This window comes from Chelonoidis abingdonii, chromosome 1 (assembly GCF_003597395.2).
Source record: "Chelonoidis abingdonii isolate Lonesome George chromosome 1, CheloAbing_2.0, whole genome shotgun sequence".
Lineage (NCBI taxonomy): Eukaryota > Metazoa > Chordata > Testudines > Testudinidae > Chelonoidis > Chelonoidis abingdonii.
In genome coordinates, this window is record NC_133769.1 from 347,198,394 (window position 1) to 347,215,036 (window position 16,643).

Consider the following 16,643-nt stretch of genomic DNA (forward strand, 5'->3'; position numbering starts at 1 on the left):
AGAACTCACTAATGTCAAGTATTAGACTCATTTTCCTTTATAATATTGTAAATAAAATCCAGTTTATAAGAAAAAAATATTTACCAGTGTTAGCAGGGCTTAGATCCAACTTTTCATTGCTTAAAAAACTGCCAGTGGAAATTGTTGTTGAAGACAAATAATCACAGGCTGCCTGTGGAGCAAAACTGGTTGTCCATCCTTTAGAAAGTGCTACCTAGGGTCAAGAAAATATGACTATAGCATTGCGTAGGGACAAGACAAATTATTTAAAATATAAACACTTAAATTTTGAGCTCAGTTCAAGTGTAGAAACCTTCATTATTTGAAGAGTCAGACAAAATAAAGGTTCATCATTGCTCAGTAAAAAAATTGCCTCACACATGCATGTGTACACACACACACACACACACACACACACACCCCAACCACAGACAACCACACATTCTCAAGAACCATTATATTGCTTCCCAGAACTGTATATAGATCATACACCATGTAAACCAGGTGATCTACTGGTGCTCAGATTTGGCTATTTCTCATCACAGATCTACTTCAATAATTAAAGAGCAGATCTCAGAGGAACAGAAGTGCAGCATTGGAAAGCCTCCATGTTTATTTTATAGGTGACATGCAAAGGAAGATTGCTGGGTTTGTGTCTTTTTTGCTTCTTTATGTCATATAAATGGGGCCGGAAAAGATTTTATTTTTTAGAAATTTTGCTTTGTTTTAAATTGTAAAAATATCAGGGATACAAAGTTCTCTCCCCTGTTTTTACTGGACAAATCCTTAGAAGACCAGGAAAGCTGGAATAAGTGCTCTCTTAGTCCTGAACTGAAAGGGACAAGATATTTGAATGTTTCAAAGATTTTGCTGCTGTCCTTTTTAAAGTGTTAACAAAACAGGTTTAAATGACTTAAAACCCTTTTATCTATCAGTTACTCAGAAACTTGTAATATTCACACCACTTCTCTAGTAGTCTATGAAAACTTGCAGGAAATAAAGGGCAAACAAGACCTGAATTTCTACTGAAAAAGGAAGCAGAATTGCATGTGTGTTTTGTACATCATAAAACAACAAAATTACGGTATAAATAACTCTCCCTGCCCCCAGCAAAATACTTTGCAGGTCACCTTCAAATTCATATTTCAAGTTAATAAAAAGGTCTAGGAAATGCTAAAACAGTCAGATGAATTTAAGTAGTATGGTTATTTTAAACGACATATTAATTTCCAGTATAACTAACCGTACTATCAGGTCTAAATGATGGCCCAGAATCTGTAATTACTCCCCTTCCAATGTCAGCAGCATAAATTGGTAAATCTTGACCCATGACAACAGAATCCTTGGGGTTGGCTGTAAATCAAAAACAGGAAATGGCTAAAAGTCCAACGCTACCAAATTCTGAACACTAGATGGCAACCATACTTAATACTGCTACCTCAGTTCCTATGTAACTTGTGACTTCTGTTCATGTTTACCTCTTCTTTATCACCTATAAAAGACTATCTGCGCCACTGTGTTACTTCCAAGAACAGTAATTGCACTGGTAAATACAGAGTGCTTCTCCTTAGCTGGCTTTTCTACAATTTACCAATGGCAAGGATACACTCTTTTTTGAAAAATATTATCTGAAGAACTTAATCAGTGGGGAAAGTATGACATCAAAAGTTAGAGAAAGAAAACTGTTACCTAGAACAGTGGTTCTCAACCAGGGGTATGTGTACCCGTAGGGGTAAGCAGAGGTCCATCAGCTCATCTAGTTTCACAACAGGCTGCTACATGAAAAGCATTAGCTAAGTCAGTACAAACTAAAATCTCACTTTATTTTATAATTATATAGTAAAAATGAGAAAGGAAGCAATTTTTCAGTAATCGTGTGCTGTGACACTTTTGTATTAGGTCTGATTTTGTAAGCCAGCAGTTTAAGTGAGGTGAAATTTGGGGGTATGTAAGCCAAATTAGCCTCCTGAAAGAGGTACAGCAATCTGGAAAGGTTGAGAACCACTGACCTAGAAGGCCAAGAGCTCCCTCTTTGAGGCCAATTAGAAAACAGACTCTCAGATCTCACCTCCCAATCTTTTGAAATAGACTATATTCTGAAAAGCAGCGACTCTGAAAAGGATTTAGAGATCAGAGTGGACAAGTAACTCAAAATGAGTTCCAGTGTGATGCTGTGTCAAAAAGGACTAATGCAAGCAGGGAAGTAGCAGTAGGGACGTGATTTTACCTGTGTATATGGCATTGGCGAGACTGATACCAGAAGACTGTGCACAATACTTTAAACAAGATGTTGCAAAATTGAACAGGGTACAGAAACAAGCCACAAACATTATTCAAAATGCCTTACAGAGAGATAGAGCCCAAACTGTTTATCAAAAAGAAGAGTGGGACATCATTTGATTACAGTGTATGTGTCCTTCACAAGGAGAAAATACCAGGTGCTGAAGAATTCTTCAATCTAGTGTAGAAAGGCATAATAAAGACCAAAGCTGAAGCCAGACAAATTCAACCTAGAAACCAGGCAAAAACAATTTTAAACAGTGAGGGCGATTAGTCACTGGAACAGACTACCAAGGAAAGTGATGGAGTCTCCATCTCTTGATGTCTTCAAACTAAGAAAGGATGCCTTTCTGGAAGACATGCTTTAGCTAAACACAAGTTATGATGTAGTCCAGTAGTTCTCAACCTATTTACCACCATGGGCCGTGTATGTGGCGCACGTGTTATGTGGGCCGCATCTAATACTATCTCTATGGCCCGGAGGATGTCACATTGGCTGCAGGTTGAAAACCACTGCTGTAGTCAAACACAAATTGTTGGGCTCAATGCAGGCATGATGGGGTGAAATTTAACAGCCTCTGATATACAGGAAGTTAGACCAGGTGATCTAATATTGCCTTCTAACTTTAGACTATTAAAAAACTATGCTATAATTGAAAAGAAATGTGTTGCATTAGTGTATAGCACTAATGTCTGTTTATTGTTGTGATATTAACATAGGGATGAATACATCACAATTTCACATCCTAGGCCAAATGAATTGCTGATCTCTGTGGAGTTAGCAAAGAGAAGTTTATCCTGATCTCATTGCTTAGTTACAGTAGTGAAGAACACAGTATTTGGAGGATGGCAACAGGAACTGCAAAAGCACTAGTTTTCTTGGTTTGACCCACTCAAAAACCAATTGTTTCCCACAGCCTCCAGCATTCTGTAAGAGATTCTTATACTTCAATATGCTGGCTATTACACTGTGGCAATGAACGTTTAAGTATTTTTGCAAAATTAAAGCTAGAATATATCTTATTTATTCACTGGAAGTACTGTTGTTGTAAACTAGTAATAAGGATTTGAACAAACATTTCTAAGACAGAGCCCCAATCAAGAAGCTGCTCCATGAGAAACATAAAAAAAAACACCCCAAGATTGGCTAGGACAAGCAGGGAGACAAACCCTTCAGAGCTAAGTCAAGGGGCATGTTTTTAAAAGAATGTTTCTTTTACTACAGAGGGTACAAAAAGTCAGTTTAGTCAAAGAGACCAAAGCCCATGTCATCATCAGATTCCTCTTTCTTTTCTTCCTCTTTCTTCTCCTCAGCAGGGGCAGCCCCACCAGCAGGAGCAGCACCCCGAGAAGGAGCAGCAGCAGCTGCAGTACCACCAGCTTCTACATTACAGATCAGGCTTCCGATGTCAATGTTAGCCAGAGTTCAAGCTAGGTTCCTAAACTGACACCAAGGTGACAATCCAACCTGCAATAATGCCTTTACGGGCAGGTATTTTGGATTAAAGTGGATAGCTAGGCAAAATGAAAATGGATCAGAAAAGGAACAATGTTCAGTTAGCAGTTCTGACTGGGATAACAATGTGGAAGTAAAATCACATCTGGAACAATGCTAGCAGGGCTGTCTGGGATTGGGGGCTGAGCAGATAAACATGGAATGGCGCTTAAGGCTGGAAAATTTAAGGTGTTTTTATATAAAATCTAGTTACTTTTTAAAACCAAAATACTATACAACACAGCTATCTATAAATTACCTGCCCCATACACATTCAGGTTTTTTTTTTTAAAAAGTGACCTCAGTCAATATCTTATTAAAACCAGAGTTAGTCAAAGGAAAATATATCGTTGGCAGGAGTACCAAACTCAGTCCTGAAATCCAGGGCCCCAGGGATGAAAGCATCAAAGACCACAATTACCACCCATATGATAAGTTGTTTTGTTCCTTGAGGAAATCACCATGCAATAGATACAAGGAAAGCTCCCTAAAATACCATCTATAAAACTGAATATTATATTTAAATGTATGTAGAGTCAAGCTTCTCTCTCTCTCTCTCACACACACACACACACACACTTCAGACCCACTGTACATCCTCTGACAAATCAGGTCAGAGCTGATTTAAAGAGCTGTATATTTTACAATGTTAAAATAACTACATATACCTTAATAAAAAGATGGATTCTCTCACCTGGCTCATGTGAACTACTAGCATCCATCATCAGTCTTTCATGCCATGAACTACTTAGTTGGTTAGTGTATCTTGGATTCTCACTAGAACCTTGTTCTTTGCAGTTTGCTATGGATAAGTCTCTTTCTTCATGAACCAATTCACTGTTGCAAATGCCAGACACTAGCTCTTCCACAGATGAAATGAGAGAAGCTTCTTCACCAACAGAATCTGTCTTATCTGAATTTGAAAGATTTATTTATTTATTAGAGGTAAGAGGTAATGTTTCATAAAAAGACGTGCTGTGTTGAAATGTGCATTTTGTACTACAGAAATACAGTACTGAATTTAAGTGTTCTATTTCAATTGAAATGTTTAGCACTTGCTAAAATGCATTTAATTTCTAGGTTTAATTTAAACCGATACTGTGAACTTGAACTCTAGTCAATTAAAAAAAATTAAAACTAATTTACTGAGTCCCTCTGCCCATTTGTGTAGTTTTAGAACCAGGTTTTCCTAGTTTTGAAAGACCTAAGCAATTAAGGAAGCTACTTGACTTTTCAGGAGAAATAACAGTGAAATGGACAATCTACAAAGTATTGTCAAATGTTCAAAGTTCATAAAGAGAAATATTGTTTCCGATCATAAAAATGTAGGCCTGGAAGGGACCTTGAGAGGTCATCTAGTCCAGTTCTCTACATAGAGGAAGGACTCGGTATTGTTTAGATCATCCTTGACAGGTGTTTTTCTAACCTGCTTTTAAATTCCACCCATGGAGATTCAATAACCTCCCTAGGCAATTTGTTCCAGTGCTTAATTACCCTAACAGTTTTTCCTAATGTCTAACCTAACTGCCTGGCTGCAATTTAAGCCCATTACTTCTTGTCCCATCCTCAGTGGTTAAGGAGAACAATTTATCACCCTCCTTTTGATAACAGCCTATTACGTACTTGAAGACTGCTGTTATGTTCCCTCTCAGTCTCCTCTTCTGCAGGCTAAACAAGCTCAATTTTTCATTGCAGGTCATGTTTTCTAGACCTTTAATCATTTTTGTTGCTCTTCTCTGGACTTCCTCCAGTTTGTCCACATATTTTCCCAAGTGTGGTGCCCAGAACTGGACACAATACTCCAGTTGAGGCCTTAGTAGTGCTGAGTGGAGTGTAAGAATTACTTTTTGTGTCTAGCTTACAACATTTCTGCTAATACATCTCAAAAGGATATTCACTTTTTTTGCAACAGTATTACACTGACGACTCATTTAGTTTGTGATCCACTATACCCCAGATCCTTTTCTGCAGTACTCCTTCCTATACAGTCATTTTCTACTTTGTATTTGTGCAATTGATTATTCCTTTTTAAGTGCAGTATTTACCATTTGTCCTTCTTGAATTTCATCCTATTTATTTCAGACCATTTCTCCAGTTTGTCAAAACCCTTTTGAATTCTAATCCTATCCTCCAAAGCACTTGCAATCCCTTCCTGCTTGGTATTGTCTGTACTCTCTATGCCATTATCCAAATCATTTTAATGAAGATAATGAATAGTGAAGCCATGACAGATATCTGCGAGAACGCACACAATATGCCCTTCCAGCTCAATTGTGAACAAGTGATAAACTATTCTGAGTACTCTTTTCCAAACAGTTGTGCACCTATCTTACAGTAGGTTTGTCTAAGCTATATTTCATTAGCTTGTTTATGAGAAGTCCATGTGAGAGACTTATTAAATGCTGTACTAAATTTGAGATATATCACATCTACTGCTTCACCTGATCCCTAAGGTGTTACCCTGCCAAATAAGGATAATAGGTTGGTTTGACATGATTTGTTCTTGACAAATCCATGTAGACTTACTTATCACCTTATTTTCTTCTAGGTGCTTACAAATTGATTATTTGCTCCATTCTCTTTCTGGGTACTACCAAAGTTAAGACGACTGGTCTATATTCCCCTTTTTATACAAAGGTACTATATCTGCCCTTTTCTAGTCCTTGGGATCTCCCCCATCATCCATGAGTTCTCAAAGATAATCACTAATGCTTCAGAGATCTCCTCGGACAGTTCCTTAAGTATTCTGGGATGTATTTCATCAGGCCCTGCCAACTTGAAGACATCTAACTTGTCTAAAGGCATGTCTACACCAGAAAATTAAGTCCACCTAACTTACATCAGCATACAACTGCCACAGCAATTACATTGGTTGTGCATATCTATGCTTTGCTCCTTGTGTCAGCGGTGTGTGCTCACCAGGACTGCCTGCACCGACTCAACTGTTCATGTTTGGCTTTTTGGGAAGAATTCTGAAAGCTAGCAACATCTGATGTAAGCAATCCAGTGTCTATACTGACACTGCATCGACATAACTACATCGACACTGACTCAATAACTTCACCTCCATGAGTGGCATAAAGTCAGTGTAGCAGGTGAGTTACATCGGCGAGGATGAAATTCTAACGTTGACACATACAGAGTTAGGTTGGCATTTGGTCGATTCAACACAGCTCTCTCTAGCGTAGACTAGGGCAAAGTCAATCTTAACTCTCTTCCTATTTTAGCCTCACGTCTGACCCCATTTACACTGATGTTCACTATGTTAATCATCCAGTGCTGCTAACTTTCTTGGTGAAAACCAAAACAAAAAACGTAATACGTTGCTGCACTTCCTGGTGCTGTCTTTCCCTCCTCATTGAGGAATGGGCCTACCCTGTCCTTGATGGTCTTCTTGTTTTTAATTTTGTTCCTACATGCTTGTGTTATTTTATAATCAGCTTCTGTAATTTGACCTAGTTTCCACTTTCTGTAGGACACTTTTTTGCATTTGAAGTCATTGACGATTTCCTGGTTAAATCACAGTGGTTCCCCTATCTTTCCTATTCACTGGGATAGTTCGCTCTTGTGCCTTGAATGATGTTTCTTTAAAATACTGCCAACTTCCTTTAGACATGCTTCCCACGGGATCTTATCTACCAATTCTCTGAGTTTGCTGAAATCTGCCTTCTTAAAATCCATTTTCTTTATTCTGATGTTTTCCCTCCTATCATTCCTTGATCATGAAATGAAGAGTTAATGATTCCATTTTTACCTAAGTTGCCTTTCACCTTCAAATTCTGAACTAGTTCCTCCCTGTTTGTCAGAATCAAATCAAAACTAGTCTCTTCTCTACTTTCTTCACCTTCTGTGAAGTTGTCTCTAATGCATTCCAAGAATTTGTTGGATAATCCTTGCCCTGACTTATTATTTTCCCAACAGAAGTATGAGCAGTTGAAGTCCCCTGTCACTACCAAGTCCTGCGATTTGGATGATTTTGTTGAATGTTTAAAAAAAAAAAAAGCCTCATCCATCTGTTCTTTCAGTATTAGTACTCTAGGGTGTTACTTATAACTATAGAAGGTATTCACACTAGTCTGAAAATGTAAATTGACATTTTCCCCTTGATTGTTACTATATTACAGTATTTCCTAAATGAACCTTACAACAAGCTTATTAGAAGTTCTGTAGCAATTTGACAGCATCCCTTAATTTTGTTGCTGTTACATATTCTGTGTATGTTCTAGCAACCCAACGCTGCTGTACAGCGCCTAACATCTGTAGAATTTCTATGCGGCAAAACTACCTCAAAGACAATTCATAAGGGAACATTTACACTGAAGCTGCATGTTTCAGATGAAATCTCAAAAAATGAACAGTTGAAAGATTTTAGGTATTCCATATTTTATTTTTAAAGTCACTAACCTTCATTCTGAAAAGAATCCCTTCATATAGAAATATAGGGCCTGATCATCCAACCATACTGCACTGGGAGGGGCATGCAAATAACCAACAGGATAACCAAGCCCTTGAAATTAAATTCCATGTAATTTCCCTTTTAAGTCTGTATTTAGATTGTAATTTCTCCAAGAAAGGCACTGGTTAACTGTAAATAATATAGTATGCTTTTTGTTGCTATATAAATATAAAATAAATACCTGAACCTCAATAAAGCTACAGCTGAGACCACTGCTTCACCCTCAACCACCTCAAAGTCAAAGAAATTTTTTTTTCATTTTTACTTCAGGAATTATATTTCAAGCAAATCAGAACAAGTTTTTTGTTTTTTTTTTACCTGTAAAAGAAACTTTGTCACTCCTTGGCGTGTCTAGCTCTGGTATTACACTTAGTTCATGTTGTTCCAAATCTAGCCCTAACTTGATTTTAGCCAGAGGCGGTTTTGAAGTTCGCCATCTCTGTTCTCTTTCCAGAATTCTTTGAGACTGCTCTGTAATATAAAAACAATGTTCTGCAATTTACATATTTGTAACATACTATAAGCAGTTGAAGATCCAATTTGAGGGAAGCGAAAAAAGAAACCAGTTATAATTGAAAAAGTGAACAGCAGCATTATAATATGATAGATGGCCTCACCGATTTGCTCAGCTTGACTGATGCTTTGTGAAAGCAATCTATTTTCATCATATTTGTTCACATCACCACAATTAACTTCTTGAGATTTATTTTCTGCATCTCTGAAAAGGTAAGTCATCAGATTGAAGTGGTCACACTTCTGTGTTTCTGTCATCTCTCTGTACGTGTCAGATTCTTCTGCCTTAAAAGAGGAAGTAACAGTGGCTAAGATAATTTTCACACCCATTTTACTAAACCTCTATTTTTTTCCATGTGTGCCAAATACCCTATACATCAGCACTTTCCAGAAGATGAAAAGAGAAAGGTTCTAAGAACTCAACGCAGCAAAATATCTAGGCATGTAAGTACTTGTTAAAAGTTAATTACTTGTGTGTTTAAGAGTTTTGCTGAATTGGGCCACAATACTTTGTTTCTTGAAGGATCAAGTCCTGAAATAATATTTCTCCTTACTTCTAAGTTACCACTGACAGGGATTTTACTTCTCTGAAAACTGCACAAATGAAAGGCAGGGAGCCAAAGCAGCGTGAAGTCATTCTTTATGATGCCTACTGTTCTAGACCAGTTTAAATAAAATAAGGCAAAAAAGAGTTTCTGTATAGCCAGCTTCTATAAAGAGACTTGCTTAACTTGAAGATATTGTGGACTATATTGGATAGAGATCAGCAAATAACTGAGTTTTTGGTTCAGTGGCTGAACCAAAATATGTAGGGGGGAAAAAGTTCATTTTGAACTAAAAGTGAATTATTTTGGTTTCTTGCTTAAATAGAATGGGTTGTTTCAAAATGAAATGTCAAAACAGCTCGTTTTAAAAAAAAGTCACTCTTTTTATTCCGATGAACTACATTAGCTGAATTCAATCTGATCTTGAATAGTTTTAGTTACCCTGAACCTGTGGTTTTCAGCAAATTTACTATCTACTGAAAAATTTTCATCCAATTCTAATCTTAAAACGGTAATTAAAGAGATCTGTTAGGTGACTTTATGGACAAGTTTTATACTGGAAAAAGTGGGCAGGCTGAGAATTTTTAATACATGAACTTCATTCTGTAAATTCAAATAAATTTCAAACATCAATGGTAGCTTAGTTCATAGACAATTTGATCTTTGCTACCACCCTCTTCCCCCCTCCCACTCAACTTCCCCCAAAAAGGAAAATTCAGCAAAGAAAAAGCTTTAGAAAAAGCCCCATAGTTAGAGGGTTTGGGAGAGAGTTTTTCTTAGATTACAAGTGACAATTATGAGTGCCCCAACCTAATCCTTAATGGATATTTGTCCATATCTCAAACATCACACCATAGCTTTTTGCCTGCTCAGGAGAAGCCGTAAATTCAAACAATGTTAGAATTGAGATGCAGAACAGGAAAGTTGCCTTTTGAAGCACATCAGCCTTTACAAATGTGAATTTCATTTTTTAAACTCCTTTGTAAAATGAACAGGGGTTATTTTAGATATCTAAGTGATTAAAAAACAATTCAAAGTCTGAGAGTGTTACTGCTATTCAGAAACAATTTAACAAAAACAGAAGGCAGCCAATATAAGCAATTTTAAAATCAATTTTCCTGTTTGCAGGTATAAAAAAGCACAGCTCCTTTTTAAAACAGTTTACCTGACAGAAGTGTTCATTGTACCCTTAATGTTAGACTTATCATTTAAAGGTTGTAAAGCTGAAGAATTATGCTTCCAAATATTTCAAAAACTGTAACTACTGCAATGAACACTATGTTCGGAGTTCAATTTAAGACAAGCTTAGCACAGTTCCTGTATGGTTGGACAGAGAGAGGCTCCTATGGCTCGTCTAACAGAACCACTGATTACAGATCACAAAGGTCACAGATCACTAGTTTGAGTCTTGGTTTCAGTAATGGACAAATGCACGTCTGCAAAGTCTGCACACTACATAGGGAACTCTGCTAATTGGGGAAGTCCACTCTGTAGCCTGGACACTTACTAGCAGACAGCTCATTATACTACATTTACAAAACATACCTGCTTATTAAGAAAATCCTTCAAAGCCTCTTGTTGTCTCTGCATCTGTTCCTTTAATTTAGCCTGCTTACGTAAAAGCAGTTCTTCCTGCATTCTCTGCCTAGAAAGAAGAGCTTCTCTTTGTACATCCAGTTGCTCTTGCAGTTCTTTCAAATGGTCTTGCTGAGCTTGGATGCTCTCTGAAGAAGCTAGCACTCTCTCTCTTAACTTTAGTATATCGGAATAATTTAACAAAGATGCACCTCCATTTTTGGATGCCAAGGACTCCTGGATTGCCCCAGTTTCAGATTCATCAGGAGATAATGAAGTAAGATGTTGAAAAGCCTGGGGGATAGTTTGTTCAAAGGTTGTCTTTATGCTGCTCTCTGTAGGTACCTGCTGATATTCTGAAGAATCAAATGATGCAGCCTGAGCTATCAGAGACCCCTCTGCTGCTGGCGTATCAAGAACTATAAGCTGAGGTTGTTTTTGTGCTTCTGTCTCTATTAGTAGGTTTGGCATCTTCTGAGACATTACTGACTTTTTATCAAGACCCATGGTTTTTGAAGACTCAGATGACTCTTCTGTGGGCAAAGCTGAACTGTCCCGTTGTATATGCACCTCTGTTTGCATCATAACTGAAGCCTCTTGTGAAGTCATCATGACTGACCCAGGCAGCTTCTGGGATTCTGACAAGTCTCTCACCTGATTATCAGAAGGACCCAATATTTCCATCTGTTCTTGTGAAGGGTAATTCTGTTGTGGCAAATGAAACTGCCTTTGCTCTGACTGTGAGGCCTCTATAGATTGTATCTGTCTACTAGAGCCCATGTTATGCCTTTGCTCATCTTTCTGTTCAAATGGCTTTTCCAACACAAAATGTGTTCTTGAATGTGTGGTAAATGGCGGAGCATATTCCTGTACATGATCTTGAACAGATGACTGGTCAGCTGATGGATGATCTCTATGAAGCACTGTGGGTCCACACATTTGTAAAACTGATTCACAGGTAGTAGGTTTTAAGTTAATAAATCTTGACTGCAATGTAATCGCAGAGCCTAATGGCATAGAAATAGATGGATATCTTTGCTTCAGCTTATTCTGATATTCCTGTAACTGTTTTCTGGCTTCTTCAACTGACTGTTTGTGCAATCTAAACAAAAACAAAAACATTTCTTTCCTGTGTAGCATGAAGCAGTTTTCATTACTGGAACAGATTTCAGTTACAAAATAATTCTCAAACAATCCACCAAAGATATTAATTTTACATGGGGGAAATACCTGTTTTGCAGTAGGAGACATTGTTGATAGTTACGAATCATCTGTATGTGATTTTCTTCATTAGAAATGCTAGTTCCTGGCACTGCAGCAGTTTCAGTCTAACAGGAAACAAATTGTTTAGGTGGGAAAAGTCAGCAACAAGTATAAAACATATTAAATGAGATTAATGCTAGGCAGCATGTTCACTCTTACTCTCAAGCCAGCAGAAGCCACTCTGCACTAGTTAGTGCTTGTTTGGAGTCCCTGACATTTCAGCCTGAGGCAGTGGAGCTGGGGTGCAGTTCCTAGAGCAGCTGGTCTAAAGCTACATTCTCTCCTGCCAAATTGATATTACACACTAGCACATACTGTGGAAGTTAATGATGCTCACAGTTGATCTGCAGCTTATTTCAGAGAGGTGCAAGGGTCCTGCCACAGACTAGGGGACCAATGATCCAAGATGGCTGCACTTAAGTTTGAGCAGGGGGTTGGACTAGATGATCTCCTGAGGTCCTTTCCAACCCTGATAGTCTGTGATTCTCTGTGAAGCGGGGAAATGGGGTCTAGAAAGATGCCTCAAGATCACTTAAGAGCAGCCATTAGACCATACCGTTTCCATATTCTCTCTCATCTCCCCCCTCCCCGTTTGGGGCTTCTATGTAGTCAAAAAGGCAGATTTAAAAAAAAAAAAAAAAGTAGTTTCTCTTTTCCCATGCTTTTCTGCACAGAAGATAATGATACAACTCACTGCACAAGTCAGCCACATGACCTTGGTTTTTGTGCATAACAATTTTCTAGCCTCTATGATCAATGTCCTAAAATCCTGCAGAAATAAATCAGTACGCAAAGTCTGTGGATGTCAAGTGAATCAGTGCTTACACATTATCACAAATACATTTTGGAGCCAGGAAATCCTGCCTCATGGCACACAAGTTGAAAATGAAGTTTAAAGTTACTCCAATTTAGCAATGGGGATCAGCTCTCTGAATTGTGATACAAAGTGTTCTTACTTTACCTTGTGTTCCACTTCCCCCTGTTGGTTCATAAGTGGATCAGGATGCAGTTCAACACTCGCAGTTTTCTCCTCTTGCTCTTTTTTCTTTATTTCCTCCAGCTGAGCCTGCATTTGGACCTTCAGAAACTCTGCCTCTAAGCATATTCTCTTTTCTTCAATTTGCTTAAGCAAAATTAGCTGCTGCTGTTTTTGTTGCTCTATTCGCTCAATCTATCACACAGAAATACTATAGTGATTCTCCAGAATTAAATGACAGAAGCATAAAACATAGTTAATTCTTATGTCCCAAATCACTTGCAGTGAAACCTCACAAAAGATACATTAGAAATGGAAAAAGTACAAAAAAGGGGTAACGAAAATGATTATGGGTATGAACAGCTTCCATATGAAAAGAAAGACTGGGACTGTTCAGCTTAGAAAAGAGACGAGTACGAGGGACAAAAGATATGATAGAGATCTGTAAAATCATGAATGGTGTGGAGAATGGGAATAACTGTTATTTATCCCTTCACATAACACAAGGAGGAGTCATTGAATGAAATAGGCAGCAGGTTTAAAAGCAAACATAAGGAAGTACTTTACATAATACACAGTGAACCTATAGAATTTGTTGCCAGGGGATGTTGTGAAATACAAAAGTGTAACTGTGTTAAAAAGAAGTAGGTAAATTCACAGAGGAGAATATGTCAATCAATGGCTATTAGCCAAGATGGTCAAGGACAACCCTATGCTCTGGGTGTCCCTAAACGTCTGACTGCAAAAAGCTGGGACTGGATGACAGCGGGACTGATCACTCGATAAACTGCTCTGTTCGGTTCATTTCCTCTGAAGCATCCGGCACTGGCCACTGTTGGAAGACAAGGTACTGGGCTAGGTGGACCATTGATCTGACCCAATATGGCCATTCTTAGATTTGAAATACAGCAACTATAATGTAAAGCATATTTTAAAGGATCCTGAGACTTTAAGGAAAAAAACCACACATACATACCTGTTTTTGTCTCTCTACTTCCATTCTGATTTTGGCTGCTTGTTCTTGAGGGTGGATTAGGACTGAATTTCCAGCTATAATAGTATGCTCCAACATTTCTGGAGATTCTGAAACAAAAATATATATATTTAACAGATAGCACAATTAGGAATATTACTCATGTCAGGGCTTGGGAACTACTAGCCAGAACATTAAAAACTTAAGTATTACAGATCAACCCAATGTTTCATCTGGGGGTGGGTTTCCCTAATTGAGTCTAAGGAAAACACCCTGATGAGAAGTTCTTCTTCCAACATCTCCACTGGCTCCTGGGAAGGTGGGAATTGGCACTTCCCACCACCTAGAGTTCTGTCCCTGGATCTTGCAGATGGGTCCCATCTTTTATATTGGTTGTGTTTTAACAGCAACTTCTAAGATGGAGAGCTTCATCTTTCTCCTTTTCACTGTTCTCCCAGATGCAGGGAGATGGGGAGGGGGCTTCTCTTCATCCACACACCCTTCTGAAGCAGTATTTACACTTTCCAACTCACCATCTTCCTAGCTGCTAAAAAAAGAGCAGCAAGCTTCTCACTTTCTTTTCCCTCCCCAAAATTCATTCCTAGCTTTTTGGAACAGATCAATGAAATCTGATTATGATTTGTTTTTACTGCTTTCGTCAAAATTCTCTAAGTATTCAATGAGCTACTGAAAAAGCAACAGCAGCAGCAGGAACTCAGGTCTCTGCTGCCATAAGGAGAGGTGTAGAGGCAGCACAACTAGATAAAGACAGAAGAGACTCTCCTCATGCAGCCTCCAGCAGAAGAGTTTTGAGCCTCTGCTTCTGCCTTCTCATCAACCCCATGAATACCACTCAGCTTCAATCCAGCATTTAAATTAAGAATGGTCACTGTTACCACCAGCTCTCAATATTCATGAGGAAAGGTTTCCTGCTCCACTCTAGTAAGTGTATTTCTCACATCTTATTGATGAAGTAATAAATCACCACATACACGCGCCTTAATGGCAAAGCCATCCCCAAAATTTCAGGGAATGCCTGCTCAATTTTAACAATGACATTACAGCGAATGCATTCACAAGTGTAAATAAAATTCTAATATGTTAAAGTTATTTGACCATTTACTTATTAAATAATTACAGTACTGAACTGCCTAACAGTTAGACTCTAAAAACCAATCACATGCACTAATCCAATGACATCCAAGAAGCAAATGTGAGATAAACAAATGGCTGCAAAGTATTTACAGATCAAGCAGTAAACCCAATCTATTTCATGTTAAAAGATAATTCAAAAGAGCTAATGAATCCAGAAACAGATGTCCTTCCAATTTATTGGTACTTGATATCCAGTATGTCAAGAAATATGGAAGAAAGTGATTTCAGCCTCCAAAAAACTTCTTTGTAAAAGAAGTCCCCTTAAAAAAATTCAGAAATGGATCAACGGTAACATTTTCAAAAACTAAGTCTCGTTGAAAGTCAAAACGACTTAAGCCAAGTCACATAGCCACTTTTTACCCCACATCGCCAAAATGAACAGAACAAAGCACCAAGTTTAGGCTGTTCACTAAAGGGTTCTTATGGGTAAAGTAGTATTCACAGCTCTGCCTAGCCAGGCCCTCTTTGCTCTCAAAGCACATTTAATTTTAGTTGGGGAGCTATACAATACTTACCTATGGCTTCAGAGACTGAATCAGTATGTTGTTCATGACCAGGATCTGAATCACATAATCGTCTCTCTTCACTAGAAAGTGTTCCTGACTCAATTGTCTCAATTTCACTTTGAATCTCTGCTTCACATTTTGAAGTCCACTGGTTTTTTTGGCTCCGGATCTTATTTAGCAATTTTTTTAAGACTAGTTTTGATTGTGGTTGGGGAGCCACTCTCACTTCATGATCTAGGAGGAACACAGACCTCAAACTCTTAAAGGTATAAGAGCAAGACAAAACAAGGTACACATTATATAAACAAAATCATCCTATTAAGATATTTACCTTGGCAAAATTTGTTTTCATTAGCTGCTTATACAAATGGATTAAGGAGATACAATAACTTTCTCACATGGAATAGAGCAGTGGTCTCCAAAGTGGGATGCCCAAGACAATTCATTGTGGGGGGGGCGTGGTGGAAGAGGAACACGGATGGAGAAAAGGGCGGCGTGGCAGGAGGAGCATCGCCGGAGGGGGGAAAAAAGGGAGGGGGTGGCTGGAGGTGGGAGAGCACGAGCAAGCGGGCGGGGAAGCTGCTCCCCACGCGGGCCAGGCAGGGCCACCCAGAATGCTGGGGCTTTAGGGGCTGAAGGGCCCTGGGCTAAGGCAGCTCCTAGAATCACGGCTCCCAGAATCGTGGCCATGGAGGTGGTACTGCGCAGAGTCACCTGCACCAAACAAGAGCTGCCCCAGGTAAGTGCTCTGCATCTCCTACGTGCCCCAGCCTGCTCCTGCACGAGCACCCTCCTGCACCTTAACTCCCTCCCAGACCCCACACCCCGACCCTGAGCACCCTCACAGACCCTACACCCCACCCTAAGCATCCTTCCGCACCTTAAGTCTAATCCAGACCTTTCAAT

General features: G+C 38.7%; 1 protein-coding gene and 1 non-coding gene across 10 annotated transcripts in view; both read right to left on the reverse strand.

Annotated features, from left to right (window-relative positions):
* The window catches only part of CEP295 (centrosomal protein 295), a 48,898-nt gene that overhangs the window by 14,213 nt on the left and 18,042 nt on the right, over positions 1–16,643 (reverse strand). For 8 of the 9 annotated variants that reach the window (XM_075061735.1, XM_075061736.1, XM_032776606.2 and 5 more), the window contains 10 exons: positions 15,747–15,971; positions 14,080–14,186; positions 13,089–13,298; positions 12,095–12,192; positions 10,835–11,966; positions 8,849–9,029; positions 8,550–8,702; positions 4,470–4,688; positions 1,244–1,353; positions 85–214 (listed from right to left, as the gene is read on the reverse strand). In XM_075061735.1, the coding sequence (XP_074917836.1) occupies positions 85–214; positions 1,244–1,353; positions 4,470–4,688; positions 8,550–8,702; positions 8,849–9,029; positions 10,835–11,966; positions 12,095–12,192; positions 13,089–13,298; positions 14,080–14,186; positions 15,747–15,971 (2,565 nt within the window). Of the gene's footprint in view, positions 1–84; positions 215–1,243; positions 1,354–4,469; positions 4,689–8,549; positions 8,703–8,848; positions 9,030–10,834; positions 11,967–12,094; positions 12,193–13,088; positions 13,299–14,079; positions 14,187–15,746; positions 15,997–16,643 lie in introns of all 9 variants that reach the window. The other variant, XM_075061739.1, reaches the window with a different exon arrangement.
* LOC116822625 (small nucleolar RNA U2-19) lies at positions 466–548 on the reverse strand. The gene has a single exon (XR_004373206.1). It is a non-coding gene; the product is annotated as a small nucleolar RNA U2-19 (small nucleolar RNA).